At 44.3% G+C, this 26808-nt stretch overlaps 2 protein-coding genes across 3 annotated transcripts in view; one reads left to right on the forward strand and one right to left on the reverse strand.

The window, feature by feature from the left end:
• The window catches only part of ITIH5 (inter-alpha-trypsin inhibitor heavy chain 5), a 47158-nt gene extending 35001 nt beyond the window's left edge, over positions 1-12157 (reverse strand). Inside the window, exons 1-6 of one of the 2 annotated variants that reach the window (XM_072866028.1) lie at positions 12038-12157; positions 7991-8035; positions 3789-3952; positions 2919-3026; positions 611-861; positions 126-128 (exon numbers count right to left, since the gene is read on the reverse strand). In XM_072866028.1, coding sequence (XP_072722129.1) covers positions 126-128; positions 611-861; positions 2919-3026; positions 3789-3952; positions 7991-8035; positions 12038-12157 — 691 coding nt within the window. The remainder of the gene's footprint in view (positions 1-125; positions 129-610; positions 862-2918; positions 3027-3788; positions 3953-7990; positions 8036-12037) is intronic. The other variant, XM_072865941.1, reaches the window with a different exon arrangement.
• An 8359-nt stretch (positions 12158-20516) lies between these two features.
• The window catches only part of ITIH2 (inter-alpha-trypsin inhibitor heavy chain 2), a 28674-nt gene continuing 22382 nt past the window's right edge, over positions 20517-26808 (forward strand). Inside the window, exons 1-2 of the mRNA XM_072857469.1 lie at positions 20517-20600; positions 22170-22244. Coding sequence (XP_072713570.1) covers positions 20517-20600; positions 22170-22244 — 159 coding nt within the window. The remainder of the gene's footprint in view (positions 20601-22169; positions 22245-26808) is intronic.

Genomic DNA, 26808 nt, shown 5'->3' on the forward strand with positions numbered 1-26808 from the left:
TAGACACAGTCATCTATAGAAAACAGAACAAAAGCCATCAGCCTTTATGATAAGACTGAATTCCCACCGCTGAACCGCACAGGGTTCATAATCCTGAAATCCCTTTCACATTGTAACCATTATACCAGCTTTCATGAACTTGGAGATTGCCCTGAGATCTCTAAATAGGAATTGCTGATGGCCTGCAATGCTTAGAGACTTGCTTGTCATTCAAATGCAGCCACCTCTGGAGTGGAATGTACCTGGCATAGAGTGAGTGCAGCAAGAGTTAAGAAGGGAAAGTAAAAAATGTATCTTTCTAAATAAAGTCACAGCTGGAATTTGCCAGAATAATTTATGCCTAATGAGCTGCCAGCATTCATTTTTCTTGTTGTTTTCATGAGATGTGTCCTCTAGTTTCTAATACAGCCTTGATCCTAGACAATGCTGCTTCAATACAATGTTGGGGGTTTGTTTAATGCCTCATTTGGAGCTGAGGGAAAGTGAAACACCAGTCTACGCAATTATCCAAGATTGCCTTGGAGAACTCCCAACACTGCCAGTCCAGATCTTGAGAAGTGATTAAGGCCCCATGAGTAACAGAACCATGGGTCATAAAATCTCTCCTTACCTTCAACTTTCCCATTGCCTTTATGCTTGCTGTTTCGAAGGGGAGGCACTTCCAGTGAAACTATGCCTGAGTTCTCCAGGATGTTCACCTCCACTCGTAACCTCCCCACCAGCTGCTGGGGCCGGATGCTGACTGTATACTCATATTTTCCCAGTCGCCTTTGCAAAAGCTCTTCATAATGCAGTAGGAACCTGGCCTGCATCTTGCGAGGAATGAAGACAGAAGCTTTGAATGTCTCATAGCCATTCTCCCTGGAAGGAAAATCCAAAGACACCTTCACACGCCATACACATCACATACCACCTCCTCCAGTGAATGACGAATCTGGATTTTGTTGGTCCAATAAAAGTATTTCCTATCATTGAATACACGAAACCAGCAAGAAGGAAAACACCCTAATGCTTCACAAAGCACTGGGCACATAGGAGGTTTCCACAGGAGGAAAGGTCTTAAAAGATGAGATGACTTCTTATGGAGAGGAATATGACAGACATGTATAACATGGAGCAGGGCCAGAGGAAAGGCTGTCTCTTGGTTTCTTACACAGAGGATTTGCAAGACCCATATTTAATTCTTGACTTTGCCACAGCTGACTCATTGCAATATCTTAAGCAAAGTACAAATTAATTCCTCTTCCCTAATATTAGCTGTTTATAGCTACATACTCAATGGGGAGAAATAGGACACTTAAGACAATTGCCCCACCGGACACTTCTCTAAAAGGACTCTTCTCTTCCGATTGACTACAGTGTGCTGTCAGCCACTCAGCATACAACTGCCAGCTTTCTGTTCGCCAGTTTGAAGTGAGAGGAATTCCCACCTTTAGCCTTTATTGGCTTCGTCTGCCCTTTTGTTAAACAGAGAAAACTTAAGATGCTCTTCCTCCCATACAGTGCACTGTAGTGTCCAGCTACCAGGCACTGATGTGATGCCAGGCACTACTATTTGTGAAGGGAAAATAAAAAAGCCACATAACAAGAATGGAAACTTTTAATGCCATGTAGGGGTAACTTCAGAACCCACTGATGTGAAATTTTGGTGATGCCCACAATTCAGTGAGTATTGAAAAGGATTTGAGACTTTGATTTTTCTAACACATATAAAAAGATTTTTTTTTAATGTTAGCCTTTAGGACAGTTGGAATGACATCTCTGGGTCATACCAGTGGTCTATCAATGACAGGTAGTAATCACCTACAGAAGAGGATGCAACAGGACAGGACAAGAGAAATATAGTGCTTCAAGAGGAATACAGAACTCTTTCAGGTTCTGCCAGTCTGTGTCTGGATCCTGAGACAGCATCCTTTGCTAAAGGTTTGTGATGGATTTTTCCTACCAAAAATTAATCTAGTCACCTTTTGAACCCACATTAAGTTTAACATCTGCAATTCCTAGTCACAAGAAACACAATTTATGTGAATAATACAATTTATGTGAAGAATACCTTATTTTGGCCATTTTGAGCCTGACATCTGATAATTTAATTCAATTTTTCCCTAGTTTTTCTATGAAAGACAGAAAATAAAAATTCCTTATTCTCATTCTACATACCACTCCTGAGTTCAGATCTCTGCCAGACCTCTCTGTCCCCCCAGTTCCTCATTTCTCTGGTCTGAAAATCATAGTCCATTTAGCTGTTCTTGATCATGTGTTCATGTTGGAATAGTGCTACTGTCCCAGGTAAGTGTGAATAGTGCAGGATTTTCCAGAGCAGCAAAATCCATCCAATGGTGCGTATCTTTGAAAGCTATTTGGGTTAAATTAAACGGGGGAAAATACCCCATAGTACTGCTGAAGAAGTGCATTCAGGTGAACATATAAGTTTTAAGATTATTAAAGGGATGAGACTTTCTGCCAGTGCTTGGCCAAGAGAACTAAACACAGCCAAGCGCCAAGAACAGGGCAAGTAAGCATGATTGCAAAAGGCTACCTGTGGTTCTACCACTGACTAACTTGGTAGTCTTGAAGTTGTAACTCACTGAATTTCTGTTTACACATTTTCTAGTGTAACTCACTGAATTTCTGCCTTAATTTTCGTGCCTGTTTTTCAGGAAGTAACAAGATTTCTTTCCCTCTCAAGTACATCCTGGAGCATCTTGGACGTGAAAATATTGTTTAACAGGGCTAGAAAAGGCCACATGCAATTTTACGTGACTTGGAGTATGGGAATGACACCAGGCAGTGTGAGTAACATTCTATTTAGTTCTTTCTACCTGTAAATCCATGGATGGGTATGCCAAAGCAGCGGAAATAAAGATGGGAGGAGAGTATGTCACTTCCCAGAACACAGACAAATGCACGACACTTACCTTCCATCTGTAGGGCTCGGAGGTTTCTTGTGCCTTGCTTTGTCATCACTGCTATGTTTCTTTTCTTTCTCTGTCACCTCACCGTAATAAGTCTTGTTGCCGATGCTCCTGGAGAGACCAGAGATGTCAGCATGACCACTCTGCACCCACATACAGTGACAGCTGTACAGCTTGTTGTACACAGACTGTGCATATGTGAATAGGCTAAGTGTGCTCCTGGTGTAACTCTCCTAGAGTCCACTCGAGTCACTGAGACAGAAGCCGACTTAGAAGTTCCTGGCTGGTTATACCAGCAGAGTACATTTTTAGTCCAGGAGTTTACCTCTCTAAAATGTCAGTTCAGTAGGTAATCTCCAAAGCATAATGATGCATACCAGAAAGCAAAGCAATTGCCAACAGTCCCAATGAGCACCTTTTTTTTGTCTGGTCTCAGATCCACCACCTGTGTCAATACACATGGCAGTATTCAGGATGACTGCTCTCAATTATCTGCCTCCCTAACTAAAATGCTTCTCCCTAGAAATGAGTTACAGAGCCATGGATTCCATAAGGAAACATCCCTTAACATACATTTTGGCTGACTAATGGCAAAAGACTGTTTTAAAAGACACTCAGATGGCAAATAGAATAATTTTCTTCCCCATGTACATTGAGGACTTGAATCTTAGCATCCTGTCATCCAAGGACTTGCTCTGTGCTTTGGGGCCATGACCAGTCTCAGATGGAGTATATCATACATGTAGTTTTATTTTTCCCAGAGAAATGCAAAAAGGCCTTGATACAGTCCTACTGCAGATTAGCCAGTTGTGGAAATCTCAGACAGCTATCTGAGAACCATTGTCCACCCGGCTGTCAGCATTACTTACTTACATGGTAAAGTTGGAGATGAAGGCTGCAGCTGGGATCTGCATCTCAAACACACCTTCGCGTGCCTCAGATCCGCTGTTCACCATTGTGCATGACACTGTGGTGAAAGCATATCGGGAAATGATTGTGGATTTCACAGTGAATTCAGACATCCGAGGCCTGGTTTCCTGTAGGTATCAAAAGGTTACCTATTAACACTGACAGCTAGATAACTCACACCTTCAGTGTTTCAATGGCTTTAATACTTAATATGCTCAAGCAAATTTCCACCCTATGAGTATTAGACTCCCCTACGAAAAACAGTCAACAGCAGGCAAGGTGGCCTTGCCCTCAAAATCTCAGGTGAGCTGCAAAAGGTAAATGGCACTGCCTTTGTTCACGCACAAGAGCAAAGGCCACAGTCATTCTCCAATGCTTGGGAAGGGTCCGGGAAGGATGAGAGCTCTGATTATGCCAGCCTTTATGTTGCGAAACACACTGATAAAATCCACTAGTATCCTAAATTGCACCCTTCAACTCTGACGGTATGAGAGGATCAGGATTAGTCCTTTATGGCCTGGGAAGAGAAGCCCAAAATATATCCCCACAGGGTCCAGAACTGATGTCAGAGAAACTGCCCTGTGGAATGTGCACAATAGCAGATGTAAGACCACTTGAAAGACTGAGATCCCAGTGTATGAAGCAGCATCTTCAAATTCACACAATCAGATCCGTAAGTTATGTAAACAGAAAAACTGCTGTCAGTGGAGTAGGTTGAGTCGTCCTTTGCTCAGAATCCATCCTGGAGGTCTCAGCCAATGGATGGAAGAGACTTAATAAGAAACACTGACACTGTGACGTCTCAGGCAAAATATTTTAAGCCCACACTGGATTCCTTCCAGCAGAGAAGCAGCAGAGACTGCACTGAATGACACATGATGTAGCAATGGAAGCTGAAAGCCAATTTCTGCTTCTTGGGAATGTGTTTTTGTGCACAAGTCCTGCGTTGGAGCATTTCTCCAGTCTAACGTGATTTTTTCAGAGCAACATCTCCACGGAGCTCAACAGTTTTCTTCCTGGAAGACTTCAGTGTATTTAACCATAAGCGGTCCATGTAAAAAAAGTTTCTGTATGTTGCCTTAAACAGTCAAAGACCGAACCTTCAAAAGCAGAAGGAAGCTAAAGAGTAAAATACATTGCAAATACAGAGCAACTTCACTAAGCCAAATAAACCCAGACTCTTCCTATTGGGGTTGATAAAAAGTCACAGCTACATAAGACTTATGAAGACAAGAATATGCTCTTCAGCTGCACTTCCAGGCTTTTTTTCTGAACAAAAATCACTTTGACAAATGGCTTAACAATGGGAGCAAGTGGTTGTATGAGTAAGTATGAAATAGGAACATTTCTGCTGATGGCATCAGAAGCAGTAATAAGTGAGCATCCAACTAACCAAGCTGCTGGGCTAGTGAATTCCAGGCAAATGGAAGAATGAGGATCTACTGGAAACAAACACAAAACCGTCAACAGACTTGGAAATAAAGCCCCCCCTGCCTACACTTTCAAGGCTTGGAAAGACTGATAAATGTGTCTCAAATGAACCTAATCATGATAGATATCTTTAACAGCTGGAGCATGTGTGATGTCCTCTGTGTCCACGATCATCCTGCTTAGCACAGGCTCAGCTCCCATGGAGCACAATGGCAAGAAATTAGCACTTCTAGTCTGTGATTTGTCTCACTGGTTTCAGACGGCTCAGTGCGATGGATCTAGACTAGAACGCATCTGCTTAGATCTAATGTCGCCCCATTAGGCCACTAGTGGCTTTTACTCAATCACTGTTGATTAGAACTAGACCCTGCTGTTCTTAGGACCTTCCCTGATACATAGGCATGGCTTTCCAGTCTCATTATCCTGAAGGTGGAGAGGATGGGGAGTTTTGATCGGAAGTAGTGTTGTAGGAACGTTTCCAGATATAATGAGCTGATGTTTCATTCAGTCTTTCATACCACTAATTGCCTGTGGCATAGCAAGAAGTATAGAGGATTTAATAACAGAAGTAAAAGAAAGAGTCTGAAACTACAGCAAATTCTTTGCTTCCAGATGTCCTGCACCCACTCCCACGTTCTGCATTTCATCGTAAGTTGTGGGTTCAAACCTGGTGGACAGCTCAACAGCAAAAGAGGATCAAGCCCTTTGCCTTTTACTTGAGTTACAAGGTGGTTCTGCAGTGACAGATTTCACACTGAGTCTAACACTGTGAATGCAGTGATGTCAGAAAATATCTGATATCTGAAGTCAGAAAGTCTTTAGAATATGACAGAGGACATGGACTTGTTATGACAAGAACATAAGAATGGTTGTATTGGGTGAGAACAGAAGAAATTCTAACCCTACAGCCTATCAGTGGCAGAGATCAATAGTGCACACTTAGAGAAGAATGTAAAATCAGTCCAACCTGCACTCATACTACCCAGAAATATTCTCTCAGTTTTCAGTAATTTGTGGCTGAAGGACCTCCTGAATCAAGGGTGGTATTTTTGTGCTTAGTAAATCTCTGTGGATTTTTCTTCTATGACTTTACACAGCTGCTTTTTGAATCCATGTAAACTTTTAGCATCCCCAACATCATGTAGCAAGGAGTTCCACAGCTTAATGATATTTTATATGAAGAACCACATCGCTTAGGGTTTTTTTCTGAATCTACTATTTGCTGGTTTGAACTGATCTCTGTCATATCTCTCTATCCCACTGAACAAGCTCCAGCTCTGATATCCTCACAGACTGAGGAACGGCAAAACCAAACACAAAAAAGGCATTCAACACCTCTGCCTCTTCCTGGTGGATAGGAGTTGCTGTTGGAGAAAGCAAACACTGAATAAGGGCATCACATACAACTGAGGATGAAAGAACTGATTCATCTTCCCATCCCTGGAAGGGATCTGCCATTCCTTGTATATAGAAAATATAAACAGTGGGGGCAGAGGCAGTTTCCAAACAGGTTGCTAGGTCGGACTTGGCGGGCAGCCCAAGTTCCAGTCTGCGATTCTTGTGCGTTCCCTGGAGCTCTTGCACAATCCATCAGTGCCTGATGCTCTGAATTACAGCTGCGCAAATGCCTGTTTGTTTTCTCCACTTTTTATTAAGGCCTTCAGAAGATGAGAGGCAGCACAAAGGAAAAAACAAAACAAACCATTTGTTTAATATTATTATTACTGTGATTTATTATCCCTATTAAAAATAAAGCTAGGGAACGCCAAGGCGGCAGATTAGCACACTGCTATGAGGCATGTTGGCTGGGTGCTTTATGAAGGTGTCCTGGTGATTATGATGAACTGGGAGTTGAAATTTTCTTGCCAAACAAATTATTTTATGCTTGTTTACATTAAATGTTTGGAAAGACAGAAGAGAGCTGAAGATCAATGAAATACACTCCGTGTTTTTACCTTTATCAGTTGCTTTCATCAAAACAAATTGACTGTATCTCAGATTAGAAGTAACAAACTGGTAATAAGACTGAGAGTTGCTCTCCTCTAGGCTGCTGATTCAAATCTATCAAAGATCAAAGGGACCAGAAGCTATTAACATGTGACGTCTGCTCAGTGTGTGAAATGAGTTCCTCCAGTTCTCAACTGGGAAGCCCCCATACCTCAGAAAAGCCAGAAAAATAACTGGCCATGAACAGCAATTTCACTGGCTGCTTCTTTAGCCAAAGTTTTGATCTAAGCCATGCAATTCTCAGTACAGAAATGTAGCCAGACATCACAGATTTGCTGTACATCTCACAATTGCAGGTAAACATCTTAAAGCTTAGGTTCCCATGCCAAAAGAAAGATATTGGCTTCCTTGTTTTCTTCCTTTCTTCAGTAAATTTTGGCTTCTGCATCAACAGAGAAAAACAGAGATCTTCAAATTTCAAAGCAAACTCTCCCTTTCTCTTCCAATTCAATGACATTTCATCAGGCTTATGTTCACTGCATGGTTGAGGTTTGTAACATTGGATGTTCTCTCTCCAAATCTGGGGTTGAGAAAATGTATTGGGAAGTATTAGAAGAACCTGTACCTGTTGCATTGATCAAAATGAAGATTTTTTTACCTAGAATCTCATCCTACCATCACCCACTGACATAGTTCATTCTTGGGCACAGGGCTGCACACACAGATATGTACATAGAGCAAATGTGTAATTCCCATGAGGTAAAATAAAGACACAGTGTGATACATACCAGCCTCTGCAAAAATTTGGCCTGTCTTGGAACACGGCGTGCAACCTGCAAAGAGTTAAGGGAGTTAATGGAGCCTAGTCAACTTACAGAAGACATGTCACTTGTTTAAATCCAGACACAGGTTTTTGTGACTGATCACCCATGGCCAGGTTCAAATGTTCCTCTGGTTAAAATTAAAACCTAAATCTCTTCTATATTAACAAACCCACTGATCAAAGCTCAGCAGTGGAATGTGGCTCTCACAGGCAGGCGAGGAGGTACTGTATGTTTTGCAAATACTACTTGTCAAGAGACCCTCTATATGAAGACAGGAACCTCAGCCTTTAGCCCTAGCTCTGGACGCTATGTCTTTGCCCTGGAAGTGTATACCCTTATAGCTTCCTATGGAGTCACACAAAGGCTCTGTGTCACTGTTTTTCCCCTGTCACATGATAAGAAGGGCTGCTAAATGGTCCACAATGCTCATCCAATGTCATGCAGGATCCATCTACATCGTCAGGCAAGTAAAAGCCAAAGCCCGTCCCCCAGTCCAGAAGTGGTCTACGTCCATGCAAGAGCACTCAGCACTCATCATGGGTTACAGACACTGGGCAGGGAGAGGGCTGAGGGCACGACAAGCCCAGTCACCTGAGGCTGTCCTCAGCTCAGCACAGTGCGGCTGCTTTGACCTTGAGCAGCGACCAGGTTAACACCTAGCACCCATGTGGTGGAGCTTAGCAAGCGTAACCCAATTCTGCTGCACGTGTGGACCTGCTCCAAGGGAGGACTTGTGTAAATTAATGTTATGGCTTCAGCTTTATTGATATTACCTCAACAGCAGATCAGTTGCCTAAAAAGTCTCCACAGGTACTGTGGATTTATTGCACAGTGACAGAAAAACACTAGTTATGTGCAAAAAGGGAATAAAGATATTTAAACTCAGCCACAGATTTTATTATAAAATGAAGTGCTTCACCTATGACAACGCGATCGCACTCATTGTATCGCCCTTCACAACAACAACTCCTCTGACTTCTTTCCTGCACATGGTGTAAGTCAATATCTTAAAATTCCTTAAAAATTTATTTTATTTATTAAAAATTAATTTTATTCCTTAAAATTCCAGGGACATTCCTTAGCAACATGTCTAAATCAATTCCCTCCCAAAACAGAGAGTACAAGTCTCTTGTCAATGAGGGGAGCCAAGTGACTTCTTAAAATGTCGGTGAAACTCCAGAGAGCAGAGGAATGCAATGACATTTTTTTACCTGATTTGCCCTTTCTGTTGATTTACACTGAAATAACAGCACTCCTTGCCAAAGAGATGATTTTATGTCTGTTTATATCATGCATTGCAAAGCTAAGGAAAGCCCAATGGAGAAATTAAACAGTTTCCTCTGCTAGAATCCTTATTATTTCCTTCTTCATTATTTTAGCCAACATCTTGTAAAATTAGAACCAAGGAAAAACAGCTCCCTTGGGAAATTCTCAATGGAGAAGAGGAGAGGAGAGGAGGGGAGAGGAGAGGAGAGGAGAGGAGAGGAGAGGAGAGGAGAGGAGAGGAGAGGAGAGGAGAGGAGAGGAGAGGAGAGGAGAGGAGAGGAGAGGAGAGGAGAGGAGAGGAGAGGAGAGGAGAGGAGAGGAGAGGAATTCTCTGCAGTTTAAATTTTGGAAGAAACTTTCTGCCTGGGTATATTATCTCAGGCAAGTAAAGCACCTCAGGAGCCTGCTGTGACAGGCTGCAGAGTCTCCATCACTGTAGGTTCTTCAGAACAAGCCAGACAAATGTCTGTGAAGTTGATCCTGCTTGGAGCAGAGGCAGGGATGAGAGATCACTGATTCCCAGGACTTTTTTTACTAAAGAATTACCTTTTGGAACAAATCCACCTGTCATCCTCTATGGAACGATCACAATGGTTTTTACTGATTAATCGGTGAAACTGGAAATTTGGTTACTGGTTTTATCTTCCCCCACCACACACCAATTTTGTTTAATTGCTGATTTGCATAAGAAGGTGTTGTATTACTTGGCTCCTTCAAAAGCTACCTTCTGAAGTCTTGAGGATAGCACGTAGACATCAGTGAGTAGCTAAGGATCATCAGATAACAGTATTCTGTTTGCTAGGACTTCATGACTACTGCCAAAGCACTACTGCAGGGTTTATAATACTGATCAGTTCATCGAAGTGTTTTGAAACAGCCAGCTTCACTAGCATCATCTAATGGAACAATTTACAAGTTCCCATCAACCTTTCTCTTTAAGGCTTTCAAAAGCACTCATTAAAGCCCAATAATTGCTAATAGTGACCCCATAGCTGTTGCCATCTGCTAGTCTTAGCATGGTATACAGAGAATAAGCTGGACAGTAGCAACCCAACTACCTGTGACGAGCTGTCCAGAAGAACTACCCCTAGCTAATAACTAGCAACCTTGTCAACTACCTTAGCAGAGTGGTCAATCATTGGATGAGCCAACAAGTAATCCACACACATTGCAAATACAATGATCCTGCAAACACCTGTGTCTACTTGCCTTTGTGCAGGAAGATCCTTCTAGTTAAACAGCTTTATATGCTCTCCAGAATTAGTTAGAGTTTTGCTTATAGGGGATGTAGTATGTTGATCTAGGGAAACACTTGCCTCTTCTTAACCTGGCTCATGTGTTCAGTGAGGATGGACAGATGTCTTCTTCTAGATCTGGCTGTCCCAGGGGACTAGATCACCACCTCTATTTATACATCACTGCTTTTCTGTTGCAAGTTACTGCTGCCACTCATCTGCCAGCAACACAGCTCCTATGAAAACACCCTTATTTGCCTCAAGCAAGATCAGCCAGGTTACTTCAACACTGTGAGCCAGTTGCTTGAGCTTCGCCACTGATTTTCCCCCTAAAGCAGATGAGTGAGTGTTCCCAGATACCACTCCACTGGCAGAACAGTGGTGGAGATATTCTCTCAGGTGGGTCTGCAAGACAATGTCGGTTTGTGGCTGAATTCCCCAAGAAGGAATATGTGTTCACAGTAATCAGGATCGACAACAAAGTTGCTGAGGTCCATGTACTGGAGAGAGATGGGCCCTTCTGGAGAGAAATTATTCCCATTCTAGCATGTGTGGGATGAGCAACTGAATGACCAGTTTTGAGCCGGGTACAGATACATATGAAGAGTCTCACTCCTGCTTATCGTATGGCAGAAGATGCCAAATACAGGCATCTTCTGACATTTTAGACATGCTAGGGTACCCCACCTAGCCTCTAGCAAGACACAGGTCTTCCACAGGTCCTGCATTGTATCTGCCAGTTCCACATGGGTATACTACAGAGGCTCTCAGATCTGATCAAATTTAGATAACTGGTTGACGCCCTAAGTGACCCAAAGCACACAGGATAGCTGGTATGGACCTGAAGGATGTGAGCACAGATCTGAAGCTCAGCCTTTTAAATCACAGCCTCCCAAAACAGCACCCAAACTCTCTTGCTAACTTGCAAAAAGTTCATTGCCCTTTCAGCCCTATTTCCCCAGAAAATCTAAGCCATACAATGACACAACGTAACAGCCCTCACTTGCAGAATACATTTTTTTTTCTCTCCTGCTCAAGAAGCATTTTACAAGCTGAAACTCATGTGGTTCATTTCATCCAGCATGAGTTAAAAATCAAGTACAGTAAGACTAAGACCATAGGCAGAAAAACTTTCCTCCGAGCCTGAAATACTCTGAATTACTCAGACTGGCGCGTGGCCAGGACACTGCGTTAACTCCCTTGTCCCTGCAAAATGCCGCGTTAGCACAGCTCTCAGGATGTCGGCTTTGAACCCAACCCCAGGCAGGAGCACCCAGAACAGGAGGGTGCCAGTGCTCTCCTGGCTTAGCACCTCCAACAACTGCCTTGCTTGTTGGTAGCAGCCTCCCACAGAGCTGAACTGCTGCCGCAGCCATGGGCACGCTGCAGGGACGGGTGCAATAAATGCAGTTTTAGCAGGCTGCCTTGCGTGTCAATACTGATCGTTAAGAGGGGACAAGCCAGCCCTGGCCACCAGATGCTCCCGAACGATGACCGCCTTAAAACCTACTTGCTCCATGATGCTGTAGTCTGCCAGCAGCTTCTCTTCCAGGTACCTTGCCATCAGCTCTGAGTCGGGCTGCCCCGCCGAGGTGGAGAAACCCCAGCAGAGCCACAGCAAAAGGATCATGGTGGAGGGGGAGCACTGGCCAGGGCTCCCTGCCCAGCAGGTGAGAGGAAAGCTCCGCTGCCTGCAGCTGCTCCCTGCGCTGCCGGACGGGCTGCGAGGAAGCTGACAGGAGGCAAGACGACCCACCCTCTTCTCCTCCTTCCCAGCTCGGGACCGGCCCCTTTTCCACTCTGGGCGGCTTCCCATGCTGCCAGGGGCTGCAGGGGATCCTTGCAGGGTTTCTGTCCTGTGGCTTCTCCCCTCAGCCGGGGGTCCTGTGGGCTGCCAGGCATGAGCCACCGCCATGCCCCTCTCAACTCTGCCGTCAGCCTCAGCCCCCATCTCACCTCGTGTGGCAGAGAGGGATGGTGCTGGGGGTCCCTGAGGCGCTGCCGCCTGTTGTTTTGGCACCAGCAGCACCCCAGCCCCGTGGTGGCCCCCAGCGGGGGGGGGAAGGCTGAGGAGACATTTCCTCCACCTGGCTGGGCGCTGAGGCAGGGCCTAAGATGGCCGCTGTCACACGGTGCCCACCTGAGGGGCTGGTGCAAGTGCCCGTGGGAGCTGGAAGGATGTGCTGGGCTGGGTGTCTCTTCACGGGGTCAGCCATGGCATCAGGCAGGCCTGTACTGCTTACACCGCAGTCCATATTAAAAAGCACCCTCCTACCCACCCCCTTACGGAGCACAATTCAAGGACACACTTCAAGGCTGGGGCTTTACCAGGGAGTGGTAAAACCCTCTTGTTTCACCTCTCTGAAGGGACACCTTCTCCTACTCCCCGGTCTGGAGAGCCCTGGTTTGTTTGTGAAAGCTGCCCCGGGGCTGCCATCCCGGAGCAGGGCAGGGCAGGGCTCCCTCCACACCCTCGCCTTGGCACCCCGCCGGGCAGCCAGGTGTGTCCCCGCCGGCAAGGACGGCCAAGACCCGTGCTTTCACCCCTCTCTCTTATCATCTGGGCCCCGTTTCTCAGCTGGGCAAAGCTGGGGTGAGCCTTCCCTCCCTTTCCCAGAGGCAGAGCCCTTTCCTCCCCAACCAGCCCCAGGGCAAAGGTGGACGCTGGCTGGGCAGGCTGGGTCCCCACCGCTCAGCTGCCAGGGACATTCCTCCAGGCACGGCTGTGCCAGCTGGCATGGACCAGGCACGTCTCATCCCCAGGCGTTCCTGAACTTGCATCTGCAGCGCTTACCTAGCCCCAAATCAGACACATTTACTACTTCATTTTTCTATGCCAGCAGTAACTTCTTAAATCCAGCAGACCCAAATTTCCTCTCTTTTTGTTTGGGTTTTTTTTTTTTTCAGGTGCTAGGTACTGCATGCACAAACCTGTCAGGATTCAAACCACTGTATTTTCTTTTTCCTTTCCAGCTCTAGGTCATTAGGGACTGAAGCTGTTTTGTTTCATCTCCGGTCCATGGCAGTGGCAGTCCAGTGTGTGGCTCAATGTCTCTCGAGCCTTGCTGGGATGTATAAAAACACCCTTGGGCCACCCAAGTTTCTCCTTCTGGACACATATGTGTGCACACACCTGAAAGCATATGTCTGCTAAGAGCATATCTCCTGGGACAATTATGCCCTCCAAACCTAGCATGTGTAATGGAAGAGCAGGAAGGTGCTTGCTCCCCATTGAGAAGGGAAGAGGGGAGCTGGAGATGGAGTAAAGGGAAGAGGCAGCAAGGTCAACACCTTTGGAACTCCACTTTAGCAAATTAGTGGCTCAGACTTAGGCTGAGGCCACACCATGTTCACACACAGGCCCCTTCTGGCATTGCCAGCAGGAGGGAAGGAATCAAAAGCCTGGCCAGCCCTTCTCCCACTGGGACCAGTCCACCACTGGCAGGTACAAAGGCCTCTGGAGTGGCCACATCCCTGATGGGAGCTGCAGAGCTGGGCAGCACTGCAGGGAATGCCAAAGGGCTTATGTGGCTGGAGAAGAGAAGATGGTGGGAGAAAGCTGGAGGGAGGCTGGGGCAGGATGCATCAGGCCCCCAGAGACACCCCAAATGGTTGCTGTGCTGATCTGGTCCCTGCCAGAAGATAGTCAAGGCATTATCTTCAGCTCCTCACCATTTCAAAGGGAGATGGAAGAGGGTTCAACCATCCAGTTGGGAATCAAGAAAGACTTCAAAGCAATGGTTCAGGCTGAGACCTGGTTTAAGGACACACAAAAAATAGTTTGAAGTATTTTTCATCTGGGTCCAGTTTGTTTCAGCTCCTGCATGTCTTGTCTAGCTCAGACACAGAAGTGCACTGGAGTAGCATGAGTAGGGCTGCAGCCTCCTGTGCCCTCACTACTGACATGAGGGTGGGCTGCTCCTCAACCTGCTCTGTCCATGTTTCACTAACCAGGGGACACGGATGAATAAAAGTCTTGCAGCATATGCTTAGAAATGCTGGAAATGGGCATTTAAAACAATACATATAGGATGATTTTCCTACTGTTTTGGAAAACCTAGAGGAAACCAAGGCACCCCTGTAAAAGCAAATTAAAACTACCCTGCTAACCGTAGAGGTAATGGTAGTTCCTGGGCAGGAAGGGGAGATGTTTGCAAGTCTGAAATAACCATTGGGCAGTCAGGAGGCATTTGGAAAAACATCCAAATCTCACTGGCTATCACTCTTTGCCTCCCGATCAGTATTCAGCTTGTTTCTACAGCCACTCTGCTTCTCCCATTGCACAGGTGAGGAGCTGAGGGCCAGAATAAATCAAAACAGTGAGACAGTGCAAAGATATTCCAATAAAGCTGATTCTAAGCACATCTGGTGAAAGGAGGATATTCAGACCAAAACAGGACCCCAGAGCAGGTACAGGATAACAAACAGGCATGAAAGAATGAGCTGGGAAAAGCACTGCCCTTCCAAAGTGATTAGGAGCAGACAATTCTGCTCATGCTCTCCTCAGCAAGGGCACATAAGGACACGGCATGTAGCTAAATAAGACCAAGGTGTGTTTTAACATGGTTCAGATGCGGTTAAGTTTGGTGAGTGAACATTAAGCCCTGGGGTCTTGATTGTTCACATTATCCCCTCTTCCCCCTCCATGGAATAAGGTCTCCTGATTTTGGGGAGAACATGGCAGGCACTGTTCTGGGGATGCCGTTGGAGACCAAGATAAGCAATTACTCAGGTGTGTTCACATTAGACATGTTTGATGCTGACTTTTGCCGACTTAGCAAGATGAGCAGCTGTTCTTTGGGTGGGAGCTCAGCAAATTAAATTGCGTGGCTTGCCTGCGGCCAGCATGAGCAGAGACAATGGAGAAAGGCATGATCTAATAGCTGAGCTTCCACACACATTTCACCTGGAACAGATCACATTATGTCAAGGAATCTCTCTGTGTTGACATACAAACACATGCACCTTGGTGATGCTCTGCCTTCACACATCTGCATCCCCCTGTTTTTCCATGCAAGGCTCATGGGTAGGACTAGTCTTCCTCATTTTCACTGTATCAGTTAAATAAACCCTGTAGGGAGTGTTGAAGCTAAAGAAAATGTTGGCACCTTCTAGCTCAAGAGCAGGAGTTTTCCAGACTCCAGACTGAAGCTGAGGGAACAAGATCAGAGCTGCATTTGGTCATAACATCAGTGCCATAGCTGCATGGATCCATAAATTAAAGATTTCCAGTTCTCTGTTCTTCTAGGTAGAAGAATGGGACACCAGACACCCACCTCATGCAGAGGCACGTACATTAAATGCCCAACTAGAAGTGTCTGAACCAGGGACTAAATCTACACAAAGCACTCACGAACTGTAGAATTTAGTGGCATTCAAAGCCAGCAATTTGAGCAAGCAATTGGCAAGAGTCCCAAAGGGTTACAGGCACAGACATAGATAAATGTCCAGAGGTAAAATTAATTATGGTGAAGTTCAGGGAATTACATTAAATATTTTATTTCAGGTCTTAATCTAATTAATCTCCTCTGAAACATCTGGATACAACCTGATGGTCCGCAGTTCTGACACTATTTGGGAGGTGCCTGTGTTCCTGAAAGGGCTTTTCTGGGGTTCCTGTCACTGCTGATCTCCACATTGCCATTAGCTTTGTGCACCATGGCCCAGCAGAGCATTTCAGAACTTCAAAATCTGGTATTGTTCTGATTCAGGATGAAAATTTTAAATATGCCCGAATTCTCTGCCAAAGGTCCTCGGTGCTGGGGATGTCTGAGTCTTTCTGGGGGTATTCTGTGAAAACATGCTTTGAAGAGGTCATCTGGTCAGACAGCAGGTCTCCAGATCCTAATACATGAAATGGCTCTGTTGAATGGCAGTACGAAGAGATTAAAGTTGAAGCAACAAGAAACCCTGTTTGGTATGTCCACATATAGTTTCCCAGAATGATTGGTGTGTAGTGGGATGAATGTCAGGGCAGTAGGCACTCCGTGCAAGTGTGCCTTGCAGGTACACCCTGTTCTTGCCTGGATCACTGGAAATTTTCAGATAAAAAAATCAGTTTGGGAAAGGGAAACTGGCTATCTCATAAGACACAGAAATTGTGAGCATTAACTTGGTACGAGCCAAGTTAACACAATTTAATTATTCTGAGGGACAGACTCTGCCCAGCAGTAACTCCAAGTGCTTCGGGGAGGACAGTGCATGAAAACATCCTTCCAGAAGAATCCCAACCATGGAGGGGACTAGTCATGAAACAGCCCAACTGACACATACCACAAAACATCTTACTGAGATCCTGTCCTCCCCATGAAATTCTGGGGAAGTTCACCTAACCTGATAGCAAATGGTAGACCTCTGAGCATCCTCAGCACTTGTTCCTCCCATATATTTTCTGTACCTTCTCCTTGAGAAATTTCAGCTTTTTGGACTCTTTTGGACAGTATATTTGAGCAGTTCGTGCCATCTAGTGGTCACACTGATTTCCCAATCTTGTTATTTTTACCGAAAAAAAATAAGCCACATTTGGTGGTTATGAGAGGACTGAAATTAGGGGTTACAAAATTAATGTTTACATTAAATTATGTTCTAAAGGGACTTTTTCATCTCGTCAGAGCAGCAGTGATTAGCTTCCCGGTCCCGTGTCCTAGATACCTCCAGAACAGCTATATCTTAAGCTTTATGTTTCTGATGAGAAAGGACTGGCCACTCTGAGCTAGTGAACAGAACTCGGCTTACATGGAAAATTCAAGCTATAGTAGATACTGTCAACGCAGCAAAGACTGGGTGCCCTATGCCTGCTGCTCTCGCAGTCCTGGGTAAGCCCTGTCATAGCCATAGCTCCAGCCGCACTCATGGAGGTGTTCCTAAGCTAACTTAAGGTAGCTAACTTAAATACTGCTAGGACTATGGGCACACAGCACTGAGCAAAATCCACCTAAGAGGCTGAGTAAACACTGAGTCTAAGGTATATGGTTAGATTGTCAGTCCCTTGACTACATGATTTAAAACCAACCTGGATGTTTTATGTACCACAGAGCTGTAAGCCAACCTCCTGTTTGAAGCGTGCAGCGTGCGTGGGATCTTAATGCTGAGATTTCCCTCTGCTCAAAAAGCCTACAATGGTGATAAATGAAGAGCAGCTCACTTCAGGAGGTAGGAGTCATTTGATGAAGCGTAGATGTCCTCCTCTGAGCTCTCTGGACTCCCTATATTGTACATGGTGTGAATTAGAGCCAGCAAGGGTAGGATTCATCCCATTCTATGGTGCAGCAGATAATTGGAGTCAGGCACCAGATGGTCAGAAAAAATCTATTTATTTCCATGGACTAAAAAGGGAGACAAAGATGTACAGTAGGGTAATCCCATCCCTCATTATGGGATTCTATCCCATCATTATGTTACTTTGGTCAACAGCTGGCTGAATATGAGCCAGCAGTGTGCCCAGGTGGCCAAGGCCAACAGCATCCTGGCTTGTATCAGAAATTGTGTGGCCAGCAGGACTAGGGAAGTGATCGTCCCCCTGTACTCAGCACTGGTGAGGCCGCACCTCGAATGCTGTGTTCAGTTTTGGGCCCCTCACTCCAAGAAAGACATTGAGGGGCTGGAGCGTGTCCAGAGAAGGGCAACGAAGCTGGGGAAGGGTCTGGAGCACAAGGCTGATGGGGAGCGGCTGAGGGAACTGGGGTTGTTTAGCCTGGAGGAAAGGAGCCTCAGGGGAGACCTTATCGCTCTCTACAACCACCTGAAAGGAGGGTGTAGAGAGGTGGGGGTCGGTCTCTTTTCCCATATAACAAGCCATAGGACAAGAGGAAATGGCCTCAAGTTGTGCCAGGGGAGGTTTAGATTGGATATTAGGAAATTTTTCTTCACCGAAAGGGTTGTCAAGCATTGGAATAGGCTGCCCAGGGAAGTGGTGGAGTCACCATCCCTGGAGGTATTTAAAAGACATGTAGATGTGGTGTTTAGTTACATGGTTTAGTGGTGGACTTGGCAGTGTTAGGTTTATGGCTGAACTCGATGTTAAGGATCTTTTCCAACCTAGAATCCTGGTTCTATGATTCTATGATTATTGAAAAACCCTGCTCCCATCCTCCCCATTCTCCTCCTGTACACTCCCCTGCTCTGTCCACATCACTTACCCTCACCTCCATGGGAAGCTGCAACACAGAAGATGATTTGGAGCAACATAGAGGAGGGGAAGACTGGCCAGGTCATGCCGTTTGGGCCTGAGGGATGCAGAACTGCTTATCGAGCGACCTCTGCAGTCAGAAAACTGTCTGTTCAGGAGAAGCAATGTTGCAGGCTCTACGTGTGCACCATCTGAGAGCTAAACCAGAGCATAGGGAGAAAGTAATAAATAGGTGATGTGGGGAACCACTGTGCGGATGGATCAATGCAAAAGCAAGATGCATGTGCTGTGAAGGCTGTGTACCAGTTTGGGTACAGCCTACAGGCTCCTAAGCTTTCTGGCAAATCTGGAGCTGTGTCATCTCCAAGTTCAAGATCCAGGATTGCCCAAAACATTGTGGGAGAGGACAAATCAGGACTAATTATTCAATACCTCTTCCAGCATAACATCTGTGAAACAGTATATGGAGCTATCATGTGACAGGTTCAAAGTGATCAAAAGGCCATGGTTCGTTCTGTGTATAGTTAAGGTGTGGAACTTCTCACAGGATGCTATGAATGCTAATTTTTTATCCAGTCTCTTCAGAGGAGATGATAGGTTTTTTGGAAAAGAAATTAACTGAGGACTGCTAAATAAAAGGAAACCATCTCCTGATCAGGATGTAGAATAGCTACAAGTAGCTGGAGACCAGGCATGTCTTTGGAAAATACCTTACCTGCTTGCTCCAGTTCTTATGTTCTCCCCTAAGCACCTTTGGCAGCTCTTACATGGCAGTGAGCTGAAAGGTCACTATTCTGCTTGGGTTCCTTGTGAACCTCTGAGTGTAGTTTCAGGTCTCAGCCTGAGAAACAATCTATTGAAAAGATGGAGGAAGGATGTGTAACAGCAGACTGGTGCTGCAGAAATCTTTTACTGAAACATCGAAACATAACATAACCAGGTAAGATGACAGAATATAATTAATATAGTTTATAATATAATATAATATAAGTTAAGTTAATATAATTTTGTCTACTGTTTTGTCCTTGGGTTCACATAGTAATTTTCCATTGAGGTTGCTCAGATGTCTGCAAATTTCCTTTCTTCTGGGAAGAGTGGAAGGGGTACCCCAGCTCCTTTTGCCAGAAACCTGCTTCCTCCCTTCTTTTCCCCTTTTGCTTTACTGGCTTACTTTATCCCATCTCTTGAAGTACCCAAAGAGGCAGGGAGGCCAAAACAGTTTCAAAAGCACTCAGGAGCTGTACAACATGCATCTGAAAATACCATCAGATGTTTTCACATGACTAACTTTGAAAAACTAGAACTATCCCACCACCAGCTATGATCCTTTCCCAGCCGGAGTGGAAAAGGGTATTTGTATGGGTCAGGATCCAGCCCAAAGGTCTCTGACAACCCCTGTGAGATGGCTGGGTGGGATGACCCTTGGAGAAGCACAGTGTTGCTGCCTCTATCGCTCTGAGAACCAGTCTTCACCTCATTTACTATAAACAAACAAGCTAGGAGTGAGTTCTTGCTTTGATCTTTCAAAATTTTGGATACTCCAAGGTCTGTGCCTAGCAGGAAAATAGTCAAACATCATGGGAAGCTACAAAAGCAAGAAGTGAGCCTATGCAAGCCTGAGCTGTTATCGAGGGCAGAGGCAAGTGAAGACACTATTTGGATAACCCTTGCTCAGGCACCACAGCTCAGACTTACGTTGCAAGGCAAATATTTACCTATGGCCTAAACAAAGTCAGCGTTTCAAAACTTTGTTCAAAATACTGCATAACCCTGAGCTGTTTCCTTGAACTTGTCTCAGAGAAGGAAAGATCTTGTGTCTAGTACCTATGCGGGCTGTTCTCAGGAGACAAGCAGGAAGAAAATGAAGCATCTGCTCTGCTTCCTGGTTTTGTTCCTCATTTCTGGAGTAGGAAGCTTTGATCTTGTTATCGACGAAATCCCAGATGTGAGTATTTCCAGGCAGGGCCTAGGTGTCCCTTCCTTGCTGAAGTCAACATCGAAGCTGCAGCTGGCTTCAGTGGGAGCAGAATTGGGTCATTGCTTCACAGTTCTGCTTGTATCTCATTAATTCTCTTCTACTTTTAGCTGTAAATGGGATTATTCTGATAACGGGTTTTCACCTGTCATTCGTAGTGTTGCTTTTTTTAGTATTATTAAAGTTGGGATAGTATAGGCATAACTCCAAGTTTCTTTTCAAGCAGGATTCATATTTTTACCTCAACTTTGCCTTTGCTGGTGGTTTTAACCTTTAAACATTCAAGTGGGCTTCTATGCTCAGGCTTTCAGCATATTTTATATCCTGTTTCCCTGAAATAAGCAGAAACAGAGCACCTAGATATCTTTGTGGATGGGGTCTGCTGTATGAACCACTATGAACTTCAGCAAAGCTTCTATGGACTCAGGTTTTTATTAACAGGAACTCAAATATGGAGTCAAGATCCTGTGGACCATACATTCCTCAGCAGAGGGATGAGATAATTTATAGAAGAGTTTGTAATTGCTGAGGATAATACGATGATGAAAAGAAGTACCGTTATAGCTTTGACTCTGAAGCTGAGTCCAAATTTAAACCCCCGGACTCAGGTGAACTTAGATTTGGGCATCTACACCCATTTCCACATTGCCATATTGCAATATTTCTGTGAAATCAGCAGGGATGGTGTGAAGCTTTCTTTTTCCTTTGCAAGATTAACAAAAAGAATTAGTGAGCAGGGATATCCTCTTTTTCTGTCTTACAGCACTTTTCATGACACAGAGAGATTTTTATCCTGAGTTTGTAATTCCCAGGAAAAATATTCCAGACCTGTGCTCCTTTCTAACCATAGATGCCATATCAATTTAACGTCAATGTGCTTAAACAATTTCAGTTAATTTTGTGCAAACCTTTGTGTGTATGCTATCATATAAGTTGGAGAGCAACTCATAAACTTAAACTTCTTCATTGCCATAAATTAAACTTCTAACAAACTTTAATTAAGAGTATTGCTGTGGTATAAGAACCACGCTTCTAATTGAATCAGTGCAGCTTTGCACTTGGAAAACACCTGATGTTCCTTTGCTATCAATGGGACAAATTTAGTTCTCAGGTATATTAGTATAAAACCAGAGACACCTGGTTTGAGCAGAAATTCTCTGAACTTGCTGGTTTAATTGAGATCAGTATCTGCAATGGTGTAGTTACCATGGCTGGACCCATCTTGATGATAATCTGCCTCTTGCTCTTTATGGGCATTTCAGTGTGTTAAATATTACTCATTTCAGAAGGAAAGGTTGTAAAACGATAGTAAAGGTCATGGTCTTAAAAGAGTATATAGACCTAGTTGGCCACATATGGAAACTGAACACGTGAAGATGCAGCATTTTGGTCTCAAGTGGTTTGCACCTTTGCTCCCCATTTGCACCAAGGGCAGCTAAATTCTCTTTGGAACTCTATTAGTGCTAATCAATAATAAATCAAGTGGTAAACAGTAAGGCAGCAGCAACACCTCTTTCTTTCTTTCTCTTTCTCCTCTAGGAAGTGGAAAACCTGATTGACCTAGAAATCGATGGATTTCCATCAAGCTCCAAGACGAGAAATGGCAGGTTCCAGGTACAGTACCCAGAAATGCTTAAAAAAAAAAAAAGGGAAGCAAGAATGCCTGGAAGCTCTCTCCAGGCAGCCTGTTCCATGTCAAGGGTTGTGCGTGTGCAGTCAGGTGGGACCAGCAGGTCCTTATGTGCATTGAGACCTCCATATCTCTTGTTGGGATAAGAACTGCTACTATCCTTTACGTGGTACCTAGCAAAACAAGGCTTTGTTCCATAACTGAGCTCCTAAGGACCATAATACAGATGCTAAACAATGGAGATACTTGTCTGTGTAACTTCACTTGTGGGAAGAATCCCCTTGATACTGGTGGGGCTTTTCCATGAGAAAATGGAAAAGGACTTCAGACACTGGCAACGTAGGCTGAAACCTTTCAGTCCTGCAGGTAGTCCATTCATTCATATTTAACACAGGTCAAAAGAGTACAGCACAGTGTCACATGGGTAATGAGCTGGTGGAGTCTGAGACCAGGGAAGAAAGTTTGTTTCCAGCATCCTGATGGGTTGCAGATTATTATAGTCTGTCGGCTTTTGAAACAGAAGCATTTAAAACAGCATTGCAGGAGGTTTCTTGTGTTTTACGCAGTAGTAATTAACGATAATAATCATGAAATCAGTTGTTTGAAGGTATTAACTTTTATTACACTGCATGAAAGAAACGATGATCAGAGTGGACCCTGTCCTCCACCAAAGCTCTGGTGCTGCCTTTCTTGAGCTTGTTCAGTATAGTGGAAACAAAAGATCTTCTGGAGTAAAGCTGGATTTCCCAGCATCTTTGAAGTTAAGCACAGGCAAACATGATTCTTCTTTATCCTAAGGCTTTTTGAAAGGGGCCTCACACAGAGTGTAAATGTAACTTACTGACACCTAAAGCCCTCATTACACTGCCAGAAAAATGGAAGATTTTAGCACAAATATGAATCAAGCCAGCTCACATTTGCCAGACCACTATTTAAATAATTTAGTCATGATCTAAGCAGAAATCCTCTTTAGCTGCACTTCTTTAGGGCATCATTTCTTTCCAACATGTCTGTATTAGTGCCATATGTATTATGTTGCCTCTGTTCCCCAACATTCCGGATACATAGTGGTATAGACATATGCATGCAGTAATTTGCAATTCTACTAGTGGTTTTATTATACCAGTTATTCCTTATATTCCCATATATTATTACCCATCCTTTACCTATCAAATGAGTCTTTGCAAACCAGCAGAACTAAGATCTCAGCTATAGGATGAGCTACCCTTATGTCAGTTGAGTCACAATAAAATATTAATAAATGAGATTAAACTGAACTACGCGAAACATCTTGACACAACAGCTCTTGGCCAACAGCAGGCACACAGTTACTGTTAATCACTAGAGGAAGACTGTCTTCCAAATGACTGTTTTAGCACTATGTTTTTCTACAGTGAGGGAACTAGTCCACTGGCAACAAGACAACAGAACTCCTCTGCAGACCCTACTGATTAGCTCTAAATAGAATTGTTTTCTAGGTCCAGATCAGGTATTCTGGTGAAAAATATTTGCTCCTGAGACATTCCAGAAAGACTGTGTCTCAGGTATGTGAATAGTCCTCATGACCACAGAAACAGAGCACCCCATGGGCTGGAATGCAGGTAACCTTGTGAACCCCTACATGGGGGGGCACTGCTGTTATCTCTCTTTTGGAGACAGATAATGGAGCTTGTGTCTAGACTGTGAGGCGGGATGTTCTGTAGCATGTCTCCCAGTCTTGGTCCTGATCTCTGGCTGTCCAGAGCCAGGTGAGATCACACCTATTTCCTTACTGCTCTGCCTGCCTGGTTTCCTTTCCATGAGAATCAGCACAGGAAGGAGATATGGAAGGAGAGAGAGGGTGGAATCAGCTGGCTGGAGAGGCCCCCACCTCCCAGGGTATAAATGCAACCAGAGAGACTAGGATCCATCTGCAGCACTGTGAAGACAAACTCTGCCAAGCCTTAGGTTTGAAATTGCTCTTCTTGCACCTCACAGTAAGGGTCATGCTCCCCAAAAGGAGTCTGAAGAGCCTGCAATGAAATTGCAGTGTGTTAAAAACTGCTTAGGAAATGACTGACGTAAAAACAAATGAATCTATGAGGAAACAGCTCCTCAAAGAACTGGGAGGACATGCCAGGTAGATCTCATCTTCTTTATGATTTCTCATGCTGGGCATCTGCTTTTCAACCTTTTTCATGTCCCAGTAGAAAAGTAATTTCCTTCAAATGCAGTATAACATCTCTGAATCTGCTTTCCTTGTTTTACTAAGTCACACCTCAGAAGTAGCCTGTGGACTGCAACTTGAAAGCAAAGGTAAGCTAGGCATCCCATAGATGATGTAAAAACTGCAATCTCTGGTAACGTGTTACCTCTTGTAATGCGTTCCTCCCTTAGACACCATGGCTTCTTCCTCCATGGACAGGACAGGAGGAGTCAGGGCCAGCAGCCCTGGATAAAAGTTGGCTTGAAGTACCCAATATTTTCTTGATGGTAGACTGCATAGTAGTTGCAACATTCATGCACAGTGATTTGAACAAAGATCATTATGGAGGGCTAAATATCCATAGCCTGCACAGATGTCAGGAGAAGATGGGTCTCAGTACCTGAAGATAGGGCCCAGCATCTGTCAAGACCAGACCCTTAAAACAATTAACAATTTGCCACACATTAGATATTGCACAAGATACTGCTTCTAAGCAGTGCAGCCATCCCCAGATCTGGATGTGGTTTAAAGGCAAGGATCAGCCATGAATCCTCATGCCAGAAATGGCACAAGTCTCGTGTGCCACAGAAGTCCCTACAAAGCCCACGTTCTCAGTAACCACACCAGCATTCAAAGCTGAAGTATAGTTATCTACAGCTCTGTCCTCCTGACCTGTTGGAGTGGCTGCCCTCTGCAACCTTTGAGATCCTAGGGGGATGGTTGGCCCACCCCATGTCTGATCTCTAACAGCAGTGGGAGTCACTGCATGTGCAAGTGATAAGCTCATGTCTCTATCAGCGCCTCCCTCTTCTCCTCCACCCTCACAAAAACAAACAGGAAGGAAACCTGTGCATCTTGAAAGCTTTAAGCGCCATTTTTAAGTAAGTCAGGAACCCTAAGCTCTTCTGAGAACCAGAAAAGCACCACAATAGAACAAATCCCCTCTGTGCTAAGGTCTTGGTCTTCATCTTTTCAAAATTAAATTTGTTTCAGTTAAGGTTGGTTTAGTCTTAATTTGTATTCATGCTGGTGGTGTTTCATGTGCCAAGGGTATGTGTGGGGACAACAGTCATTCTTCACGGTCTGGTTCTTTATCAGATGTGAAGGGTCCAGTTCACTGTACAGTGATGTTTGTGGGGTGTTGGGATGGACTGAGCAAGGATTAGTCCATCAGGCTTTGCAGAGGGTCTCTAGAGAGCCATAAACTTCCAGATCCTGAAATCCCAGTCTGAATGGTTCAGGTGGAGCCTGTATAGCTAGTAAATAAAACCCCGCATTTGTTCTCAGGCAGGTGGAAAGCCTGCAGTCTCTCTATCTGGCTTTAAAGGATCCTTAAAAATCATATCATTGAAATGATCTTGCTATGACATGTATCACCCCTTACGCAGCCCAAGATTTTCCTAGTAACAGTATATTAATTAGCGTCAAGTGAAGTTAGTAACTGTATAGCACGCCTTATATGCACTATATGACTAATGCAGTTTTCATGAGCAGCTTCTGTGGTTTTGGGTCCTCTTGGATTCAAGTGCTACTGAAACCTGAGATGAGACTGATATGTTTTGGTTCATTTTTATAATTTAGCCATCAGTATCTGAACTAGTCTCCCTAAGTTTGTGATGATCATCGGTGGAGTTGAAGGGCTCAGTTCAGTTGCCTACATGTACATATCTAGCACTGTGTGAGCTAGCACAGGGAGTCCAAGATATCTTACTGGCTGTCAGCTATCATGCAAGACCTACAGGAGCCTCACGACCTCCTGGACCCCCAGCTGAAGGCCAGGATAGTATCCTTGGGCACCACGGCACTGCGTACCCACTCCTCTGATCAGTCCAGTCAGCCCAGGTTTAGGGCAGGACTCATTCAACCAAAGGGGATTATTTTCAGATGAAAGGGATCACTCCATTGACTGTAAAAAGCTAAATTTGCCTAGTTGTGATGATAACACCAAAGTAGATAGCTGCATTAAACAATTGTATCTTCCCCTATAACTAGGTGAGCCAAATCCCATCCTAGGGTTACTCATGCAAGTTTAAGTTTTAGGGAATTAAACAGAATGATTCAAATGGCCACAAGATGTCACCAGCTCTTCATAGAAATTTCCAAATGGAACTTCATACGGCAGGGGAAAAAACCCGCCATTAATGAACAGTTTCAGCTCTTCTAAGCAGTGCGTACATAACTAACTTTACATATATAAGTATATAAATGTAATATCAATTATGCAATAGGTTTTTGTATACGTACATATTGCATATAACACAATAATATAAATACATATTCTATAATATAAATGAAAACAAAATTACATTAAAAGGTCTAGATTTTGAGGGTTTTCCACTTTTCCTAGGGAAAAAAAAAGATAA

Source organism: Ciconia boyciana, chromosome 1 (genome assembly GCF_034638445.1).
Source record: "Ciconia boyciana chromosome 1, ASM3463844v1, whole genome shotgun sequence".
In the NCBI taxonomy this organism is placed as follows: domain Eukaryota; kingdom Metazoa; phylum Chordata; class Aves; order Ciconiiformes; family Ciconiidae; genus Ciconia; species Ciconia boyciana.